At 43.9% G+C, this 18,807-nt stretch overlaps 1 protein-coding gene across 1 annotated transcript in view; it reads left to right on the forward strand.

The window, feature by feature from the left end:
• The first annotated feature begins 1,476 nt into the window (after positions 1 to 1,476).
• HRH3 (histamine receptor H3) overlaps positions 1,477 to 18,807 on the forward strand; it is a 29,483-nt gene continuing 12,152 nt past the window's right edge. Inside the window, exons 1-2 of the mRNA XM_040438338.1 lie at positions 1,477 to 1,720; positions 1,954 to 2,120. Of these exons, the coding sequence (XP_040294272.1) occupies positions 1,477 to 1,720; positions 1,954 to 2,120 (411 nt within the window). The remainder of the gene's footprint in view (positions 1,721 to 1,953; positions 2,121 to 18,807) is intronic.

Below are 18,807 nucleotides of genomic sequence, written 5' to 3' on the forward strand. Positions count from 1 at the left end.
CGGATTCCATCCGTGTTTCACGGATCATTAGGAAGAGATGATTTGTAATTTATTGTTCAGCTAGGCAGTGTCATTGAAACACGGATGACACACGGACAGCAAAAAACGGACACATGGAGCAAACACGGACATCTTCACGGAGGTATCACTGACCACCTTTTCACGGATTTAAACACGGACGTGTGAATGATGCTTAAGGGTTGCAGTGGACAACCATATCAACTGGACCCTAATGCCAAAAGGGGCCCCAAACCATCAGTGTTATAAATAGCATATGGTAGGGGGTGGACTGTTATTGAGGTTGCAATGGGGCCCTGGAACTTCAAGTTCCCCTTCGCAAACCACCCAAGTAGAAGATGGATAGGAAAATGTCATTTATGTCCCCTCTTCCATCATGGGCCTCACAGCAGTCCTTTGGCTTTCTCTATGGTATGAACACTCTTGTGCTCCTCTACCTTCCCTTTCCACGCTCATATAAAACCAATACAATGGATAAATAATAAACGCCATCCCTACGTGCCATCAGCGGCCGCCACTATATCTGTTACCTCATGAGCATCTGAGGTAACGCACATATTGCTGTTGTCTGAAGGTGCAATATCCAAGCCAATCCCAGCCTAATGAACAGCAGGGTAGTGTATATCTGCCAAGGAACCTTCTGTATGAGCCCGCCTATCGGCTGCCTCAATAACACTAATCAAATAGTATCCTCAAAATCCTGGGGTAATTGTTATGTTAATGAGTTTCTAAAAGAGGGCATGGGGGCTGTGGTATCATAGGCCACATGTCATGGGGTCTGAGGCAAAACCAGAATATTCTGCTGAAATAACACCAAGGTATCGGTAATATATCATGACTGTATATTGTGTTGTATATCAGCACTAGGAGGGTGATATTATTAAGCTGCAATCTATCACGATATTAAAAAATATTAAGATAATTAAATCATTATAATTGAACTGCCGTTGGCTACCCCAAAAAGATAGGGTTAAAGTAGATGTTTTTTTTTTTCTTCGAAAGCTGATTTCCAGCTGATTGTGTCTGGTATTCATAACTGAGCTCCCCTCTCTCTGCCCGAGAGGCTGTGGAGTGTGTGAATTGTGTGTGAGGCTCTTTGGCTGGGGGTGGATAGGAGGGAGGCATGGAGGAGGTGCGGTTCAGCATTGGAGATATCAGGAGGTGGTGTCTCTATATTACTGAAGTAGGGGTAGAGATTCAGGTGGTGGAGGCAGCAGATGGCTTCAGCCAGATGATATAACTAGGCACTCACACACAGGCACTGGAGGGGGCATGCAGTTCTGCACATTGTAAAGTTGACTTGCGTGGACTATGAGGAGACAGATGCCTCTGGATATCACACTAGCCTCTTCTACCCTTGGTCCTTGGCAGTCGCCGTCTTCTATAGAGAGATGCCCAATATACTGACTGCACTATTGGATACTATGCTGTCAACCTAGAGACGGCTGTAGGGCTGAAATGGCCAGCACCCAGCAGACTTGGCATATGAATGACTCCTGGAGGAGCAATGGAGGTAGCACAGCCTTACCAGGCAGCTTTACCTTCACCTGGACGGTGGTTTTGGCTGTACTCATGGGGATCTTGATAGTGACCACTGTGTTGGGCAATGCACTGGTCATGTTGGCATTTGTGGTGGATTCCAGTCTTCGTACCCAGAACAACTACTTCCTCCTCAACCTGGCCATCTCTGACTTTTTAGTAGGTAAAGTATCCATCTTCTTCCCTAGTTCTATTAATGTGGGTACGCCTGGCATAGGCTGGGGTTGATGGGCAATGCCATTGGTAACCACAGCAGTGCACTTTGCTCTGGATACAAGAGTTTTGTAAGGAGCATTGGATCCAGATTTCAGCAATAAATATACATGAAAGTTGCTGTAGCAGGCAGTGCCCGCTCTGTCAGAACCAGTAATAGGATTTGTCTATTGCTTCCTACAGGGGCTCTGTGCATCCCCCTCTACGTGCCCTATGTGCTGACAGGAAGATGGAGCTTTGGCAGAAGTGTCTGCAAACTGTGGTTGGTACTCGACTACTTACTGTGCACCTCATCAGTGTTCAATATCGTCCTCATTAGCTACGACAGGTTCATCTCCGTCACCAGAGCTGTGAGTATCTCCCCACCACTGGGACTGAATGGGTTAATATTACGTGTGCGCACTTCTTCGGATGAAAATATAAGCATTTCAATGCAAACGACGAGGACAATACCGTACCATGCTTCATGTATAGGTAATGCAGAAGGCTGAGATAAATCCACGCATTTCTAGTGCCAGGCATCGCATGTGGTTAACTCCTTCACTATCAAAAGGCAGGCAATATAAAAAAAAAAAAAAAAAAAAAAAAAAAAAGGAGGGTAATACAGACCCACTGCAATATATATATTAAAAAAAGGAGGGTAATACACATCCACTGATTTCTGGTTATTCCACTGAACCTTTGTAATATTGTTAGGTCAATTATAGGAAACGTGTAGGAGAATAAATTCCCATAGGGATGACTGAATGATCTGAACATCGATTTTACGCCAATCTGTGCAGAGGCAATTGCAGTGATTACATATGAAGGGGATAACGCAAAAGCTTACGAGAAAAACTTCCCATTAGCAGCTGACAGCAGTAACGCGGTGATCGTCCAGAAAGTGGCTCAATCAAGAGGCACCATGCAAGGGACGCTCATTTCTAGGCATAGTAGTCATCTGGGTGCACTTAGAATTGCTCATCTTGTATTGGAAGTTAGAAGGATGGGGTGAGAAAAATCAGGGGTTCACATCTCTTTTCAGAAACAGCGCCACTCTTGGCCAAAGGCTGTGACTACAATTCATCCCCTTTAGTTTGGCTGCAACCAGACACAGCATAGAGAGATCCAGAAAATTATTTTTAATTTTATACCATCCAATCAGATCCAATTGCATGGCACTGGTCAGGACAAGCAGTATGTGATTTAAACATCTATTATAATAATTGTATAACACTGGGGTCCTGGGTTTGAATCCGACCAGGGACAACATCTGCATGGACTTTGTATGTTCTCCCCGTGGGTTTCCTCCGGGTTCTCCAGTTTCCTTCCACACTCCAAAGACATACTGATAGGAAACTTAGATTGTGAGCTCCACTGGTCCAATATGTCAGCGTTATATAAGTGAGTATAATAAATCATACACTTTCCACAGCCCTGTATACACTGCTTTTTACAGCGCCACTCTTACCCATGAGCTGTGTCTGGTATTGCAGTCAGTTCTATTCAATCCAATACGTCTGACTTGCAATACCAAACGCAGCCTATGGACAACAGTGGCGCTGTTTCTAGAAAGGAACAGGAGACCCTTTTTTTTTTTTTCTAGTCTCTTGAACCCTATTTAATACCCCTCAAAAAATTGATTTCTGCTTGGGGTCAGCCACCGACATTTGAAGGGGTTTACCTTTCAGTACATTACTTACTATGTCTGACCTGGAAGAAAAGTGCTGGCACTGATCACTGAATAAATACAGCAGCATATGATACAAATCCTCTGCAGTTACATACTGTAGAATTCTGCTGTCACTACTGTATGATACCCCCATTCTTTACACTGCTGAGCTGTTCTCTGTGGCCAATTCTGCAATTCAGTCCATGGGACTGACAAGTGAACCTACATATACTGGGGGTTACTTATCAAGGGACTTTTGGACATAAAAATTGCTGCAAATCCCCTCTTTGACCAGCTGTGCGACAATATTAAGTCGCATGGCTGGTGTTGAAAAGTTTACGACATTTGGGTAGGACGGGAGCAGAGTGGGGGCATGTCGGGGCCAGGCACATGCCTTGTCATAAAGTAGGCTAACCCTCCAGCGGCGCAAGGGGAAACAAATATTGGTATTTGTAAATGTGCCCCACTGTTCCAACCTGCCGGAATTCAACACATTGGCACTGCCAGATGCAGACAGAATGTCCGCCGGCGACATTAAATATAATGGTGTCCAGTGGGGATCCGGCCCCATACCAGCAGACAAGCAGAGAATCGGACGGACACAAACAGCTACATGCTACAGTTTGTGTCCGCCCGATTCCCGGCATTCTCTGATGAACAGGGGTGTTGCTAGGGTCTGAAGACATCCGGGGCATGAGCCCACGTGAGGCCACGCCCCCACCCCATGAAGCCACACCCTCATCGTCACTGGAGGGGCGGCCTTCACAGTAGTTATTAACCCCTTTCAGCAGCCCCCCTACAGTGAATGGGGGACTGCTGAAAGGGGTTAATAACTACAGTGAAGAGCCTAGCCGTCTGGGCAACCCCACAGATCATCCTAATTTAAAATTACACAAACCCCCCAACTATAAACTAATCACAGAAGTTGGAACCCATCAATCCCCCTTGAAATTGTTCCAATACTTGCAGGCTGCGCGGGCATGGGTTCAGAACTTCAGTCACTTCAGTCCGCAAATCTGTTCTGCGGCGCGTGATCCCACGAGACCTGTGACCTCCCGTGGCGGGTCTCGCAGGATCACGCGTAGCAGAACTTTTTGGTGGTAACAAAGTTGCAAGACCGCATTTTGTTACATTTTAAATGCAAATATGTCAAAATTTTGTCGCACAGGGCATTTTTACCTCGACAGTTGGTAATGGGCCAATGAGGATTAAAATCTAGATTTCAATCTAGGTGCACGGACTGCTGGAGGATGCACTTAATTTATGATGAGGCGTAGACCTTGTCAGAGCTGATGGCTCCTTATCTCTGCTCTATGACTGATAAGAATGTGGCTTAAATAAGTGTTTATGATCTCTCAGTAGTTTAGCGATAAGGGTTATTAGATGACTGGCACAAAGTGAAAATACCAGTCACACAGTTAGAAAACCAGTTAAACCTTTGTGACAAAACGGCTCAATATTTTTAATAAAGGCCAATTGAAAATATGATTTTTAGCCAAACATGAGTAAAATACAATCCTAAACAAAAATTGCCTCCGAAGGTGTACATAGCCTTTAAGGCCCCTTTCACACCAGCGAGTTTTCCGCGCGGGTGCAATGCGTGACGTGAACGCATAGCACCCGCACTAAATCCTGACCCATTAATTTCAATGGGTCCGTGTTTCAAGCATCAGTTCTGCATTGTGTGAAAAACGCAGCATGTTCTATATTCTGCGTTCTTCACACAGCCCTGGCCCCATAGAAGTGAATGGGGCTTCAGTGAAAAACGCATTGCATCCGCATTGCATCCTGCTTGCGGACGCAATGAGTTTTTCACTGATGGTTGCTGGGAGATGTTGTTTCTAAACCTTTATAAATTTTTTATCACACGCGTGAAAAACGCATCAAAACGCATTGCACCCGCGCGGAAAAAACTGAACGCAATCGCAGACAAAACTGACTGAACTTGCTTGCAAAATGGTGCGAATTTCACTGAACGCATCCGGACCAAATTCGTATCGTTCGTGTGAACGAATCCTAAGGCCTCTTTCACACGAGCGTGTCAGGATAAGGTCCGGATGCGTTTCGGCAAACCCGCGCGAGTAGGCACGCAATTGCAGTCAGTTTTGACTGTGATTGCTTTCCGTTGTTCCGTTTTTATCGTGCGGGTGCAATTCGTTTTGCACACGTGTCATAAAAAACTGAATGTGGTACCCAGACCCGAACTTCTTCACAGAAGCTTAGGTTTGGGTTCAAGGTTGTGTAGATTGTATTGTATTCCCTTATAACATGGTTATAAGGCAAAATAATAGCATTCTGAATACAGAATGCATAGTACAATAGGGCTGGAGGGGTTAAAAAAAAATAAAAAATTATTTAACTCACCTTAATCCACTTGTTTGCGCAGCCGGCATCTCTTCTGTCTTCATCTGTGAGGAATAGGACCTTTGATGACGTCACTGCGTTCATCACACGGTCCGTCACATGATCCATTACACAAACAAGCCCTCATACAGCTCTGTAGACTGAAACATAAAAAAAGTTATGGCTATCAGAAAATGGAGATGCAAAGAAAATTTTGATTTTTTAAAAAAATAATTAAACAAGTTTGGTATCACTATAATCGTATTGAGGTGCAGAATAAGGACTTCATGTCATCTTTAGCGCACAGTGAACGCAGTCAACCGTGGCAGAATTTTATTTATTTTTCAATTTTACCCCACAAAGATTTTTTTTTTTTTTTTTTCCAATACAAGAAATGATAAATGAATTGGTGGCATTAAAAAATGCATCTTGTCCGGCAAAAAATAAGCCCTCATATGGCTATGTGAACGGAAAAATAAAAAAGCTATGGCTACTGGAACGTGGGGGAGGAAAAATAAAAAAATGCAAAAATGAAAATAGGTCCGGTCTTTAAGGAGTTAAAGTGGTTGTCCAGGATTTTAATACTAAGGGTTATCCTTAAGATAGGTCACCAGTCTCTAATCGGCTGTTGTCAAACACCCTGCATCCTTGCATCGTCACAGGGTAGTTCCAGTGCCAGAATTTGGTGCTAGAACTACACAGCTCCCACTGAAGTCAATAGGAGATGTGCTACTGGTACCTGTTCTGTGGCCTGCACAATGGATGGAGTTGTGTAGTTCCAGTGCCAATCTGAGGATAGGCCATCTATTTTAAAATCTTGGACAACCCCATTTTCTCCAGACATTTTACCTAACCTGGAGTTGTTACTAACCTGTGAAAGGAAGATCTTTTAGACAGTACTTACCAGATCCTGGCTCCCCTGATGCCACTGTCTCCACCGTGCTCTCACCGGCTGTGCACTCTTCCATCCAGGTTCCGACCGGATTAGAGTAAATGCAGCTGAACATGAAAACAAGTGGCCACATCCAATCCGGACTCCTGCAGAAAGTCACGCAGCACGAGCTCAGGGGACACAGCGGGGACTGTTAAGATCTTCCTTCCACAGGTTAGTAACAACTCCAGGTTAGGTGAACTGGCCAAAGAAACCTGAAAAATCCATTTAAATGTATTTGCTATAAACAGAGGACCTCTTTAAAAACCATTAACGGTTGGTAGGTGGGGCCAGGTGGACAGCCAGTATATATACTGGATTTATATGTAGTGGATTGATCCCAGATCTCTGCTTGTGTCTATTGATCGGGGCGTGGATGGTACAGAAAGATGACATATCCTGCAGGCAATTGGTCCGTGTCAGGCTGAGCAGTGATCAGGGCTGTGTTCAGCAGGTAATCCTTACTATCTAGGGAATTCTTATCGGATTTCTACACATCATACGAAAAGCTTGGCAAGGCAGTATAATTACCACGGCAGTCATGCCAAAAAAATCTCTTTAATATTTCTGTCCTTCGGCTGCCGGATAGGAAACACATAATAAGCCACAGAGTGACCTGTTATACAGGGTCCAGACCTCCAAAACACAGGCACTCGCTGGTGATCACGGCGACAGTGTAAACCTGCAGGAATAAGTAGATGCCTGTAAAATATGCCTTTACATGGCCGTAAATAATACTTATATAATAATCCTCACATTCTGTTATCATTACCAGGGAACTATACAGAGATGAGTGGTGTTGCACAGGCGCTGCTTATCTCTTCCTGCAGAATGTCTTTCACAAATCAATTCTGTAGGAAGTTCTTTGTCCTGAGCCAAAAGCTGATCAATAGACATGTAGTGATGTAAAAAAATAGGTTTTATAACAGCTGTATTGCCTGTACAGTACTGTGAACCTGCTGCTGCAGAACATCATAATACACACCTCAGCTGCTTCAGAACATCATAATACAGACCTCAGCTGCTGCAGAAAATCATAATACGCACCTCATCTGCTGTAGAGCATCATGATATACACCTCAGCTGCTGTAGAGCATCATAATACACACCTCATCTGCTGTAGAGCATCATGATATACACCTCAGCTGCTGCAGAGCATCATGATATACACCTCAGCTGCTGCAGAGCATCATGATATACACCTCAGCTGCTGCAGAGCATCATGATATACACCTCAGCTGCTGCAGAGCATCATGATATACACCTTAAGTGCTGCGGAGCATCATGATATACACCTCAGCTGCTGTAGAGCATCATAATACACACCTCAGCTGCTGCAGAGCATCATAATACACACCTCAGCTGCTGCAGAGCATCATAATATACACCTTAAGTGCTGCGGAGCATCATGATATACACCTTAGCTGCTGTGGAGCATCATAATACACACCTCAGCTGCTGTAGAGCATCATAATACACACCTCAGCTGCTGCAGAGCATCATAATACACACCTCAGCTGCTTCAGAACATCATAATACAGACCTCAGCTGCTGCAGAAAATCATAATACGCACCTCATCTGCTGTAGAGCACCATGATATACACTTCAGCTGCTGTAGAGCATCATAATACACACCTCATCTGCTGTAGAGCATCATGATATACACCTCAGCTGCTGCAGAGCATCATGATATACACCTCAGCTGCTGCAGAGCATCATGATATACACCTCAGCTGCTGCAGAGCATCATGATATACACCTCAGCTGCTGCAGAGCATCATGATATACACCTTAGCTGCTGTGGAGCATCATAATACACACCTCAGCCGCTGTAGAGCATCATAATACACACCTCAGCTGCTGCAGAGCATCATGATATACACCTCAGCTGCTGCAGAGCATCATGATATACACCTCAGCTGTTGCAAAACACACACTTCATCTGCTGCAGAGCATCATAATACACACCTCAGCTGTTGCAAAACATCATGATTTACACCTCAGCTGCTGTAGAGCATCATGGTATACAGCTCAGCTGTTGCAAAACACACACCTCACCTGCTGCAGAACATTATAATGCTCACCTTAGCTGCTGTAGAACATGATAATACACACTTAAGATGCTTCAGCGCATCATGGTATACACCTCAGCTGCTGCAGAACATTATAATACACACTTCAGCTGTCATAGAACATAAAACATACCTCAGCTGCCACAGAACACCCTAATACACACCTCAGCTGCTGCAAAACATCGTAATGCTCACCTTAGCTGCTGCAGATCATCATAATGCATATCTCAGCTGTCACAGTTTATTATAATACAAACTAAAGCTGCTGCAGAACCTCATAATACACAACTTAGCTACCACAGACCCTCATAATGTAAACCTCAGAAACTGCAGAACATCAGAAACACTTCAGCTGCTGCAGACTTAAAAACAAGCTCACCCTTACCCTTCAAAAAGTTTTTCCAGCAGGTGAGGTGTGTCTTGTTCTGAATAATGTATTCCTCTCAGAGTCTCCTTGGAGTTCGGGGACCTGTATGAAATATAAAGTATTTTGTCTGCAAGCTCCTGCTTTTACAGTCTTGAGCTTCAATGCAGCTCAACTGCAGGAAAAAATAAGCATTAGGCTACATGATGCCATGGCACGGATGCCATCCTTTTTTTTTGCGAATCCAATGTAACATAGTGACATAGTAACATAGTACATAAGGCCGAAAAAAGACATTTGTCCATCCAGTTCGGCCTGTTATCCTGCAAGTTGATCCAGAGGAAGGCAAAAAAAAAACCTGTGAGGTAGAAGCCAATTTTCCCCACTTTAGGGGAATAAAAAATTCCTTCCCGACTCCAATCAGGCAATCAGAATAACTCCCTGGATCAGCGACCCCTCTGTAGTAGCTATAGCCTGTAATATTATTACGCTCCAGAAATACATCCAGGCCCCTCTTGAATTCCTTTATTGTACTCCCCATCACCACCTCCTCAGGCAGAGAGTTCCATAGTCTCACTGCTCTTACCGTAAAGAACCCTTTTCTATGTTTGTGTACAAACCTTCTTTCCTCCAGACGCAGAGGATGTCCCCTCGTCACAGTCACAGTCCTGGGGATAAATAGCTGATGGGATAGATCTCTGTACTGACCCCTGATATATTTATACATATTAATTAGATCTCCCCTCAGTCGTCTTTTTTCTAAAGTGAATAACCCTAATTTTGATAATCTTTCAGGGTACTGTAGTTGCCCCATTCCAGTTATTACTTTAGTTGCCCTCCTCTGGACCCTCTCCAGTTCTGCTATGTCTGCCTTGTTCACAGGAGCCCAGAACTGTACACAGTACTCCATGTGTGGTCTGACTAGTGATTTGTAAAGTGGTAGGACTATGTTCTTATCACGGGCATCTATGCCCCTTCTGATGCAACCCATTATCTTATTGCCTAAACGGACAAGAATAGGACATGTTCTATTTTTTTTCGGGGCTACGGAACGGACATACTGATGCGGACAGCACATGGTGTGCTGCCCGCATTTTTTGCGGACCCATTGAAATGAATGCGTCCACATCCTATCCGCAAAAAAAACACGGAACAGACACGGAAACAAACAACGTTCGCGTGCATGTAGCCTTACACAATGATCTTTCGAATCAATGGTTCGTCTATGTAATGCAGGTAAGGACTGGTTCTCCAAAGCGAGAATCACTCAGGGTTGCCAACTGTAAATTCTTGGACAGTCTGTAAAAATAGGGCGCTTTTTACAGGCGCCATAAAAAATTTGATGTGACCATGATTATTATTTTTTTTCAATCTGGAATAAGTTGTGCAGGTTATTGTAATCATCATCCTCATTTTAGAGTCTTCAGATCAGTATTCTGGGCTGCTGGGCTGTAGACATGTAAAAATCCGCAGCAGAAAAATCTGTAGCAGATTACTAGCTGAAAACAGGTTGTTTTTAGTGGCAGATTTCTAATTTGATGGCGGATTTTGAAGAGTATCTGGTTAAGGCCTCTTTCACACGACCGTTTTTTTTTTTTTTCGTCTTGCGGGCCGTTTTTTGCGTTCCGTATACGGTCCGTATACGGAACCATTCATTTCAATGGTTCCACAAAAAAAACAGAATGTACTCCGTATGCATTCCGTTTCCGTATTTCCGTTTTTCCGTTCCGTTTAAAGATAGAACATGTCCTATTATTGCCCGCAAATCACGTTCCGTGGCTCCATTAAAGTCTATGGGTCCGCAAAAAACGGAATGCATACGGAAATGCATCCGTATGTCTTCCGTATCCGTTCCGTTTTTTGCGGAACCATCTATTGAAAATGTTATGCCCAGCCCAATTTTTTCTATGAAATTACTGTATACTGTATATGCCATACGGAAAAACGGAACGGAAAAACGGAACGGAAACGGAAACACAACGGAAACAAAAAACGGCACAACGGATCCGTTTAAAACGGACCGCAAAACACTGAAAAAGCCATACTGTCGTGTGAAAGAGGCCTAAGGAGTATGAAGAGGTTTTGGCAGCATTTTTCTTATCCAGTCCTTGGTTGGGATATAATCCAGAAGCGTTTTTCATGGCGGAAACGCTGCTAAAACCACTTCTGAATCCGCTACTGTTTTTTCCTGCTTCCACATTGACTTCAATACAAAACCCCCTTTCGATCTGTTTCTGAAGTAACTTCTTACTTCAAAAGCCGATCTCAATTTAGCAGCAGGACAAAATGCCACCACGTGCGATGCAAAGAAAAGCTACTGATGGCATTTTGATGGCTGATTTCACAGGGGAAAAACTGACGTTTTCCATGATAAAATCCGCAGTGGATTTTATTTGCGTGAACATACCCTCAGGGTTTATTATAGGTTTCCAATGTGTATGTAAAAAATATTGTCTGTCCATGATTTTTAAATAAGTTATCCAGAAAAGAGAAAATCTATTTGGCAACACTGGAGACGTTCTTTGTAACCTCCACACTCTCAACCATGGCCAAGGGATCAGGAACAGAGGAGGCCCTTAATTAACTCAGAATGAAAGTACACAGCCCCTTTGGTGACTTCTAACGTTCTTATAATTTACAGTAGGTTTGCAGATACTTTTCTTAAAGGGAATCTGTCGTCTTGAACATGGTGTCTGAGCTACAGGCATCATGTCATAGAGCAGGAGGAGCTGAGCAGATTGATATTAAATGTTGTAGGAAAAGATTCAGTATAACCTGTATTTCATTCATTTCAATTCCTGCTCATTTTGGGCTTTGAAGTCCAGGAGGCGTTCCTATCGGTGATTTAAGTAATATAGTGGCTCACCTTCTATGTGGCAATGGGAAAGGTGCTCTTGCTCAAAAAGTGATTCACCCAAGTGAAGTAAGCAGGCACTCACCATCTAGTTACATATAGAACAATGACTGTAAATCAATAAGCAGGTATATCATTTATTCACATCACTCTAAAATACATATATAAAAAAAAAAAAAATTTAAAAATTTAAATAAAACCTATAATAAGATAAAATAGAAGTTCACCGTAAAAAATTGTGGTTGGGGGTAATATACAAAGATACCATGCAGACAATTAACAAAAGCGTTTTCAGATGATGAATCCTAAATTAGTAGCAGTAGTCCAGAAATGGTGGGGCTTGATTGGTATGTCCCTTAAGAACCAATGGTACCAATCGGTGACAGTTAGTAACAGTGACAACAGCAATGGTTAGTGGCACCAATAATAGTAATAGTTCTTCTAAGCTTTTGCTCAGGCAAATGATAAATCCTTTAAGCACTAACGTCAGTCAAATAGCGTTTTATATATCACTTATTGAGCAGTCATGACAGTAACAGTTGGTGATAATAATAGGAGTAATAGCACTGATCAGTAGTGCAGACTTCTCGATTACAGCTATTGGTGCTTACTTGACTGATAACTCGCTGGTAACAGCAGTATTAGTTGCAGCAATAAAAGTGACTCTATATCCGTTTTGTACTCACTGTTAGCTGCTCTATTGTGTCTGACTGATTTCGGTGGCGTCCCACTCGATCGTCAGTGCCCTCACCCCGCTTGATCACTGTGTACTTGCTGCCGCCCAAACTCAGCGTCTCACAAGGTCTTGGTTTCCTATGTCCGCCGTAGGTTACGCTTGGCGTCTCACGTGGTTAAGGAGATATCACGTGATTCTTATCCTTCAGCAGATCGGTTGCTTGTTTCTTTCTTGACAAGCCGACCGCTTGTGTCACTGTTAATTATATCCACAATCCTTGCATTACTATTTAGAGTATAGTATCTTGCATTTTTCGATCGGTGTTTCAATAAGCCTGATAACGCGTTTCGAGGTTTCCATACCTCTTCCTCAGTAGCCATGTTTGAAACACCATAAGGTCTTTCCTTTTATACCTATTACAAGTTACTTGGAAAACCCGGATCCAGCTATAGATTACTTTAAAGACCCGGCAGGAAGCAGTTCCTCATTCTTCATAGTTGTAATGTTTTATTAAAACAGAATAAAAAAATAAAAAATCCACATAAAGTGATTACTTCTTATCTATAGTGTTATTTATCATATAACTATCTCCATATTTTGCATGAAAACGCATATGCGATTTATATGCGTTTTTCTTGATATATGCGTTTTTTGTTGATTTTAAAAGATTATTACTCATATTATACCCTTATGCACATAGATTGAGTGAAAGTACTCAATGATATTGCACAAATCTGGTATATGAATGTAAGAAACTCTTTGCAATGGTAAACATGAAATTTTATGTTGTGTGGGGATTTGCTCTGGTAGACACAGGGCCGGTTCTAGGTGAAATGGGGCCCTGGGGCGAAAAACAATAAGGGCCCCCCCCCCCCCCCCTCATGACACTTGATGACTTTTACAGAAGAAACTGTATATTGTGGGGCACAGTGTATGCTATATGTGTATAACAAACATATTTCATATGAAAACTTACAATTACTTGGCTTGACCCTTGGGGATCTCGGACGCCACTTCCACACTTTGGCGGGGGGCTCGGCGTAGCTGATGTGTTTTATCCTAATGAGAAAGATTTCATAATAAGGATTTGGAGAAGGGGCAGAGGAATAGCAGAGCAGGGAGAGGCTGGTACTGCTATTAGGGGGCTCATACCATGGGGGAGTAATAAAGCCCACCATAATGCCCCCCCCCCAGGTAGAAATAATTCTCCTTATAATGTGACAGCGCAAAAAATACCCCCTTGTAATGCCCCCAGTTGAGCTAATGTCCCCATAGTGCCCCCATAATGTGCCAGTATAAAATACCCCTATATAGTGCCCCCAGTAAATGCCCCCATAGTGCTCCTCTCCCCCCTCCCTCCTAGTGCCCCCCATAATAAACCAGTATAAAATGCCCCATTGCCCCAGTAGATGCCCTCAGTGTCCCCCATAATTTGTAAGTATAAAATACCCCTTCTCAGTGCCCCCGTAGATGACCCCATAGTACTCCTCTCCCACCTTCCCTATAGTACCCACCATAATGTGTCCCAGTATAAAATGCCCCTATACAGAGCCCCCATATAAAATAACCATTCTTTGTGGCTTCAGTAGATGCCCCTATAGTGCCCACCAATATTGTGCCAGTAAGAAGTGCCCCCAATGTGCCAGTAATAAGTGCCCCCATAGATGTCCCCCAATAATGTGCCAGTAGCCAGAGCCCCCCCTATATCATGTGCCAGTAGCCAGAGCCCCCCCCCCCCCTATATCATGTGCCGGTAGCCAGAGCCCCCCTATATCATGTGCCAGTAGCCAGAGCCCCCCTATATCATGTGCCAGTAGCCAGAGCCCCCCTATATCATGTGCCAGTAGCCAGAGCCCCCCCTATATCATGTGCCAGTAGCCAGAGCCCCCCCTATATCATGTGCCAGTAGCCAGAGCCCCCCCCTATATCATGTGCCAGTAGCCAGAGCCCCCCACTATATCATGTGCCAGTAGCCAGAGCCCCCCACTATATCATGTGCCAGTAGCCAGAGCCCCCGCTATATCATGTGCCAGTAGCCAGAGCCCCCGCTATATCATGTGCCAGTAGCCAGAGCCCCCCCTATCATGTGCCAGTAGCCAGAGCCCCCCCATCATGTGCCAGTAGCCTGAGCCCCCCCCATCATGTGCCAGTAGCCATAGGCCCCCCTATCATGTGCCAGTAGCCAGAGCCCCCCCATCATGTGCCAGTAGCCATAGCCCCCCCATCAACATGTGCCAGTAGCCATAGGCCCCCCTATCATGTGCCAGTAGCCATAGGGCCCCCCTATAATGTGCCAGTAGCCAGAGCCCCCCCCCTATCATGTGCCAGTAGCCAGAGCCCCCCATATCATGTGCCAATAGCCATAGCCCCCCCTTATCATGTGCCAGTAGCCTGAGCCCCCCATCAACATGTGCCAGTAGCCATAGGCCCCCCCTATAATGTGCCAGTAGCCATAGGGCCCCCCTATCATGTCCCAGTAGCCATAGGCCCCCCATCATGTGCCAGTAGCCACCAGTATTGACAACAAAACAAAAAAAACACTTATACTTACCTCCTTGGCAGCGATGTGATGCAGACCTCTTCCGGCCTGTGTCCCGCACTGTACGGCTCAGGGCTTAGGGCTCAGGCAGCCTGCAGCCTATCAGAGGAAGGGGAAGGGACACACCTCTCCCTCCCCTGCCCTGCTGCACAGCCATCTGTATCGCTGTTCTGAGGACGGCGATACAGATGACTGGAGATGAGCGCTTCCACAATGGAAGCGCTCATCTCCATGTGACTGTCACTGTCCTGCCTATAGTTAGTTGCCGGCTGGCGCGGGGGGGCCCCTAAGGACTCGGGGGCCCGGGGGCAATTGCCCCCCTTGCCTCTATGGAAGCGCCGACCCTGGGTAGAGAGGCTTACGGACGCAGTATAGAAGCAACGACAACGTCTTTAACTTAAACAGTTCGGTGTTTATTCACACATAAGGATAAGCAAAACAAAAAGTCAGTTTCAAGGAAAACAGTCACCTTGAGTCTGGTGTTTGTTCCCACCATGCAGCAATGCAGAAGTCCTTGGACATAGCAGAAACCACCTGCTTTCACGCCAACAAGGTAGCAGGCCTTTACCCAGGCCCAAACTCCCAGGTCCCAACACAGAGTCTGACAGAGCTTCACTATCAGAGAGAAGTAAATTCCCACCACATGACAGTGCTGCCTGTGTTTTATAGCCCAAAACAAGACCCGGCCTGGAACGTGGGGAGTAGCCACGCACCCTGCACTTTGGCTGCTCCCAGTAAGAGCCGGCCCGGTTCGGCTTTACAGCCATACTAAATAGCGAAACCATGTCAGCCAGCACTAGCTGCTGCTGACACATGAAATTACCGGCTCTTACCTCATCGAGGCCAGGAATCTCTGTGACACAAACCTTCTATCAATGACGGACCCTTGCGCCTTCCTACAGTTGCTTTTTGATATTTATTTTTAATTTTTTTGTTATTTATTTACTAGCTGATGACCTGGCGTTGCTCGGGTATTTATTTATTGCAATTTTATATTAAATAACAGTGACTTTCACAATGGCCGCCCCTTTAACGGTGACCGCCCCTTTAACAGTGACTTTCACAGTGGCCGCCTCTTTAACAGTGACTTTCACAGTGACCGCCCCTTTAACAGTAACTTTCACAGTGACCGCCCCTTTAACGGTGACCGCCCCTTTAACAGTGACTTTCACAGTGACCGCTCCTTTCACAGTGACCGTCCCTTTAACAGTGACCACCCCTTTAACAGTGACTTTCACAGTGACCGCCCCTTTCACAGTGACCGCTCCTTTCACAGTGACCGCTCCTTTCACAGTGACCGCCCCTTTAACAGTGACCGCCCCTTTAACAGAGACTTTCACAGTGGCCACCCCTTTAACAGTGACCGCCCCTTTAGCAGTGACTCCCAAGGTGCCCGCCCCTTTTTTTATATATATAGATTGCCATCTTTATCTTAATCTATATATAGAAGGGTAGAGAAAACAAAAGGAACTGGAGAGATGCAAAATAGGGTGGTGGCTCCCCACCAAGTGGAGATCGGAGTGCTGGTAAAACAGCCTGACTCCGATGTCCCATCCACGAAGGGCACCCACCCCATAGTCTTATAGGAAACCGAACAGTTCAAAGTCTGAATTCAAGCCATCTGGTAGTAGAGTATTGAAGTCATAGATGCGTCTGGCTTCTTGTCTCGACATGTTTGCAATGTGATCTACCCCCCACCTCTACCTTTTCAAATGCAATGAATGTTAGTCGACTTGCGTCTTTGTTATGGCAGTATTTGAAATGTTTAGATGAATGTTTTTCATTGATTTTAATAACCTTTTTGTTCTACCTATATATTGTTTTTTACAGGGGCACTCGATTAAATAGAGGACATTCGCTGTATTACATGATAGGAAGGTATCAATTTCATAAGTGAAGGCATTACTTGTCGAGGAAACCCTAATTGTTTTTGTTACATGCGTTGCATCTATAGAAGCCTTTGAGGCTGAACAGATTCTGTGAGAGCCCTTCTTTTTGTTTCTTTTTTATTTTAACAGTCGGTGCTACTTTAAGTGATAAATTTGGTGCCCTAGTGTATACAATTTAGTATATATTTTAGTATACAATTTAGTTAATAGTGGGCCTATCAATTTGTCCTTTAAGATGTGATGCCAGTGTTTTCTCACAATGGTTTCTATTTTTCTATGCTGAGCATTATAGGGTAAGATCATTCTGATCTGTTCTTCTTTTTCTTGGTGTTTAATCTCTATCTCATTATCTTCTGATTCAAAGAAGGACTTTCTTTGCATGTTCCTCACCTCTGTCACAGATGATTCGACAAGATGAGCAGGGTAATTTCTGGTGAGAAATTGTTCATTCATACGGGCTGCTTCCTTTTCAAAGTCTTCCGCAACCGTACAATTTCTTTTTAGCCGTCTAAATTGTCCTTTCGTGATATTGCAACTGGAGTAAAGGATATAGCTGTTTCTTGCTACCGGTTTTTGATAAGTTTGGCATAACAACTGGTTTTCTTGTGTTTTAATAATCAAATCCTAAAATTCTATTTGTTTTGTACTGATATTGGAAGTGAATTTTAGATTGTTCTGATTTTATTTTATCCCCTCTAGACAAGTCTCCAACTCACTTTCCGTTTTTTGCCAAATAAAAACTATATCCTCTATAAATCTCCGCCAGAGCGCTAGGTCCTCCCCCAGTCTTGGCACAATATGCTGATCCTCCCATTGGGCCATGAATAAATTAACATAACTGGGGGCGAACCTAGTGCCCATGGCGGTCCCCCTCACCTGGAGGTAAAAATCGGAATCATATGCAAAATAATTGTGAGACAGGATATACTCAACTCCCTCGGCTATATACTCTATTTGTTCTAATTGGAATTGTCCGTGTAGTTCCAGTTGTTGTTTTAGAGCATGTATGCCCTGTTCATGAGTAATTATGGTATAAAGTGAATTTACATCCAGAGTACCTAAGATCCACTGATGTTTTTATTGTAGACTCTCGATACTCTGGATTATTTGGGTGGTATCCTTAATATATGAGAAGGTATTCTTTACTACTGGTTGTAATTGTCTATCCAAATATTGAGATAAATTGGATGTGAAAGATCCTATACCGTAAATGATCAGTCTGCCCGGGGGATTTACTGGGTCTTTATGAATTTTCGGTATACAGTAAAAGAACGGTAGCCGCTGTTGATTACCTACAATTAAGTTATACTCCTGTTCATTTAAAAATCCCTTGTTTAATCCCCTTTCAGCGTATTTATCTAGTGATTGGCTAAATTCCCTAATAGGATCATTTTGCAATCGTCTATATGTTGTAGTGTCTGACAGTTGTTTTTTGCACTCCATATCATATTGTTGTGTATCTTAGATTACGATTGCACCTCCCTTATCTGCCAGACGAATTGTAATATTATCTTCCTGCTGTAATTATTTGATGGCCTGAATCTCCCATGAAGTGAGGTTATTCAGCTTTTTAGACCCTCCCTTTATTTTCCTTATGTCGGCTTATACATTTTTTTTAAAGGTAATGATTTCCTGTCCCATTTCTTGTTTAGGGTACATTTTGGTTTTCAATTTAAGATCAGTATGGTAATACTTCTCCTGCTTATCATCAATATGA

The sequence above is a fragment of the Bufo bufo genome, chromosome 6 (genome assembly GCF_905171765.1).
Source record: "Bufo bufo chromosome 6, aBufBuf1.1, whole genome shotgun sequence".
NCBI classification, from domain to species: Eukaryota; Metazoa; Chordata; class Amphibia; order Anura; family Bufonidae; genus Bufo; species Bufo bufo.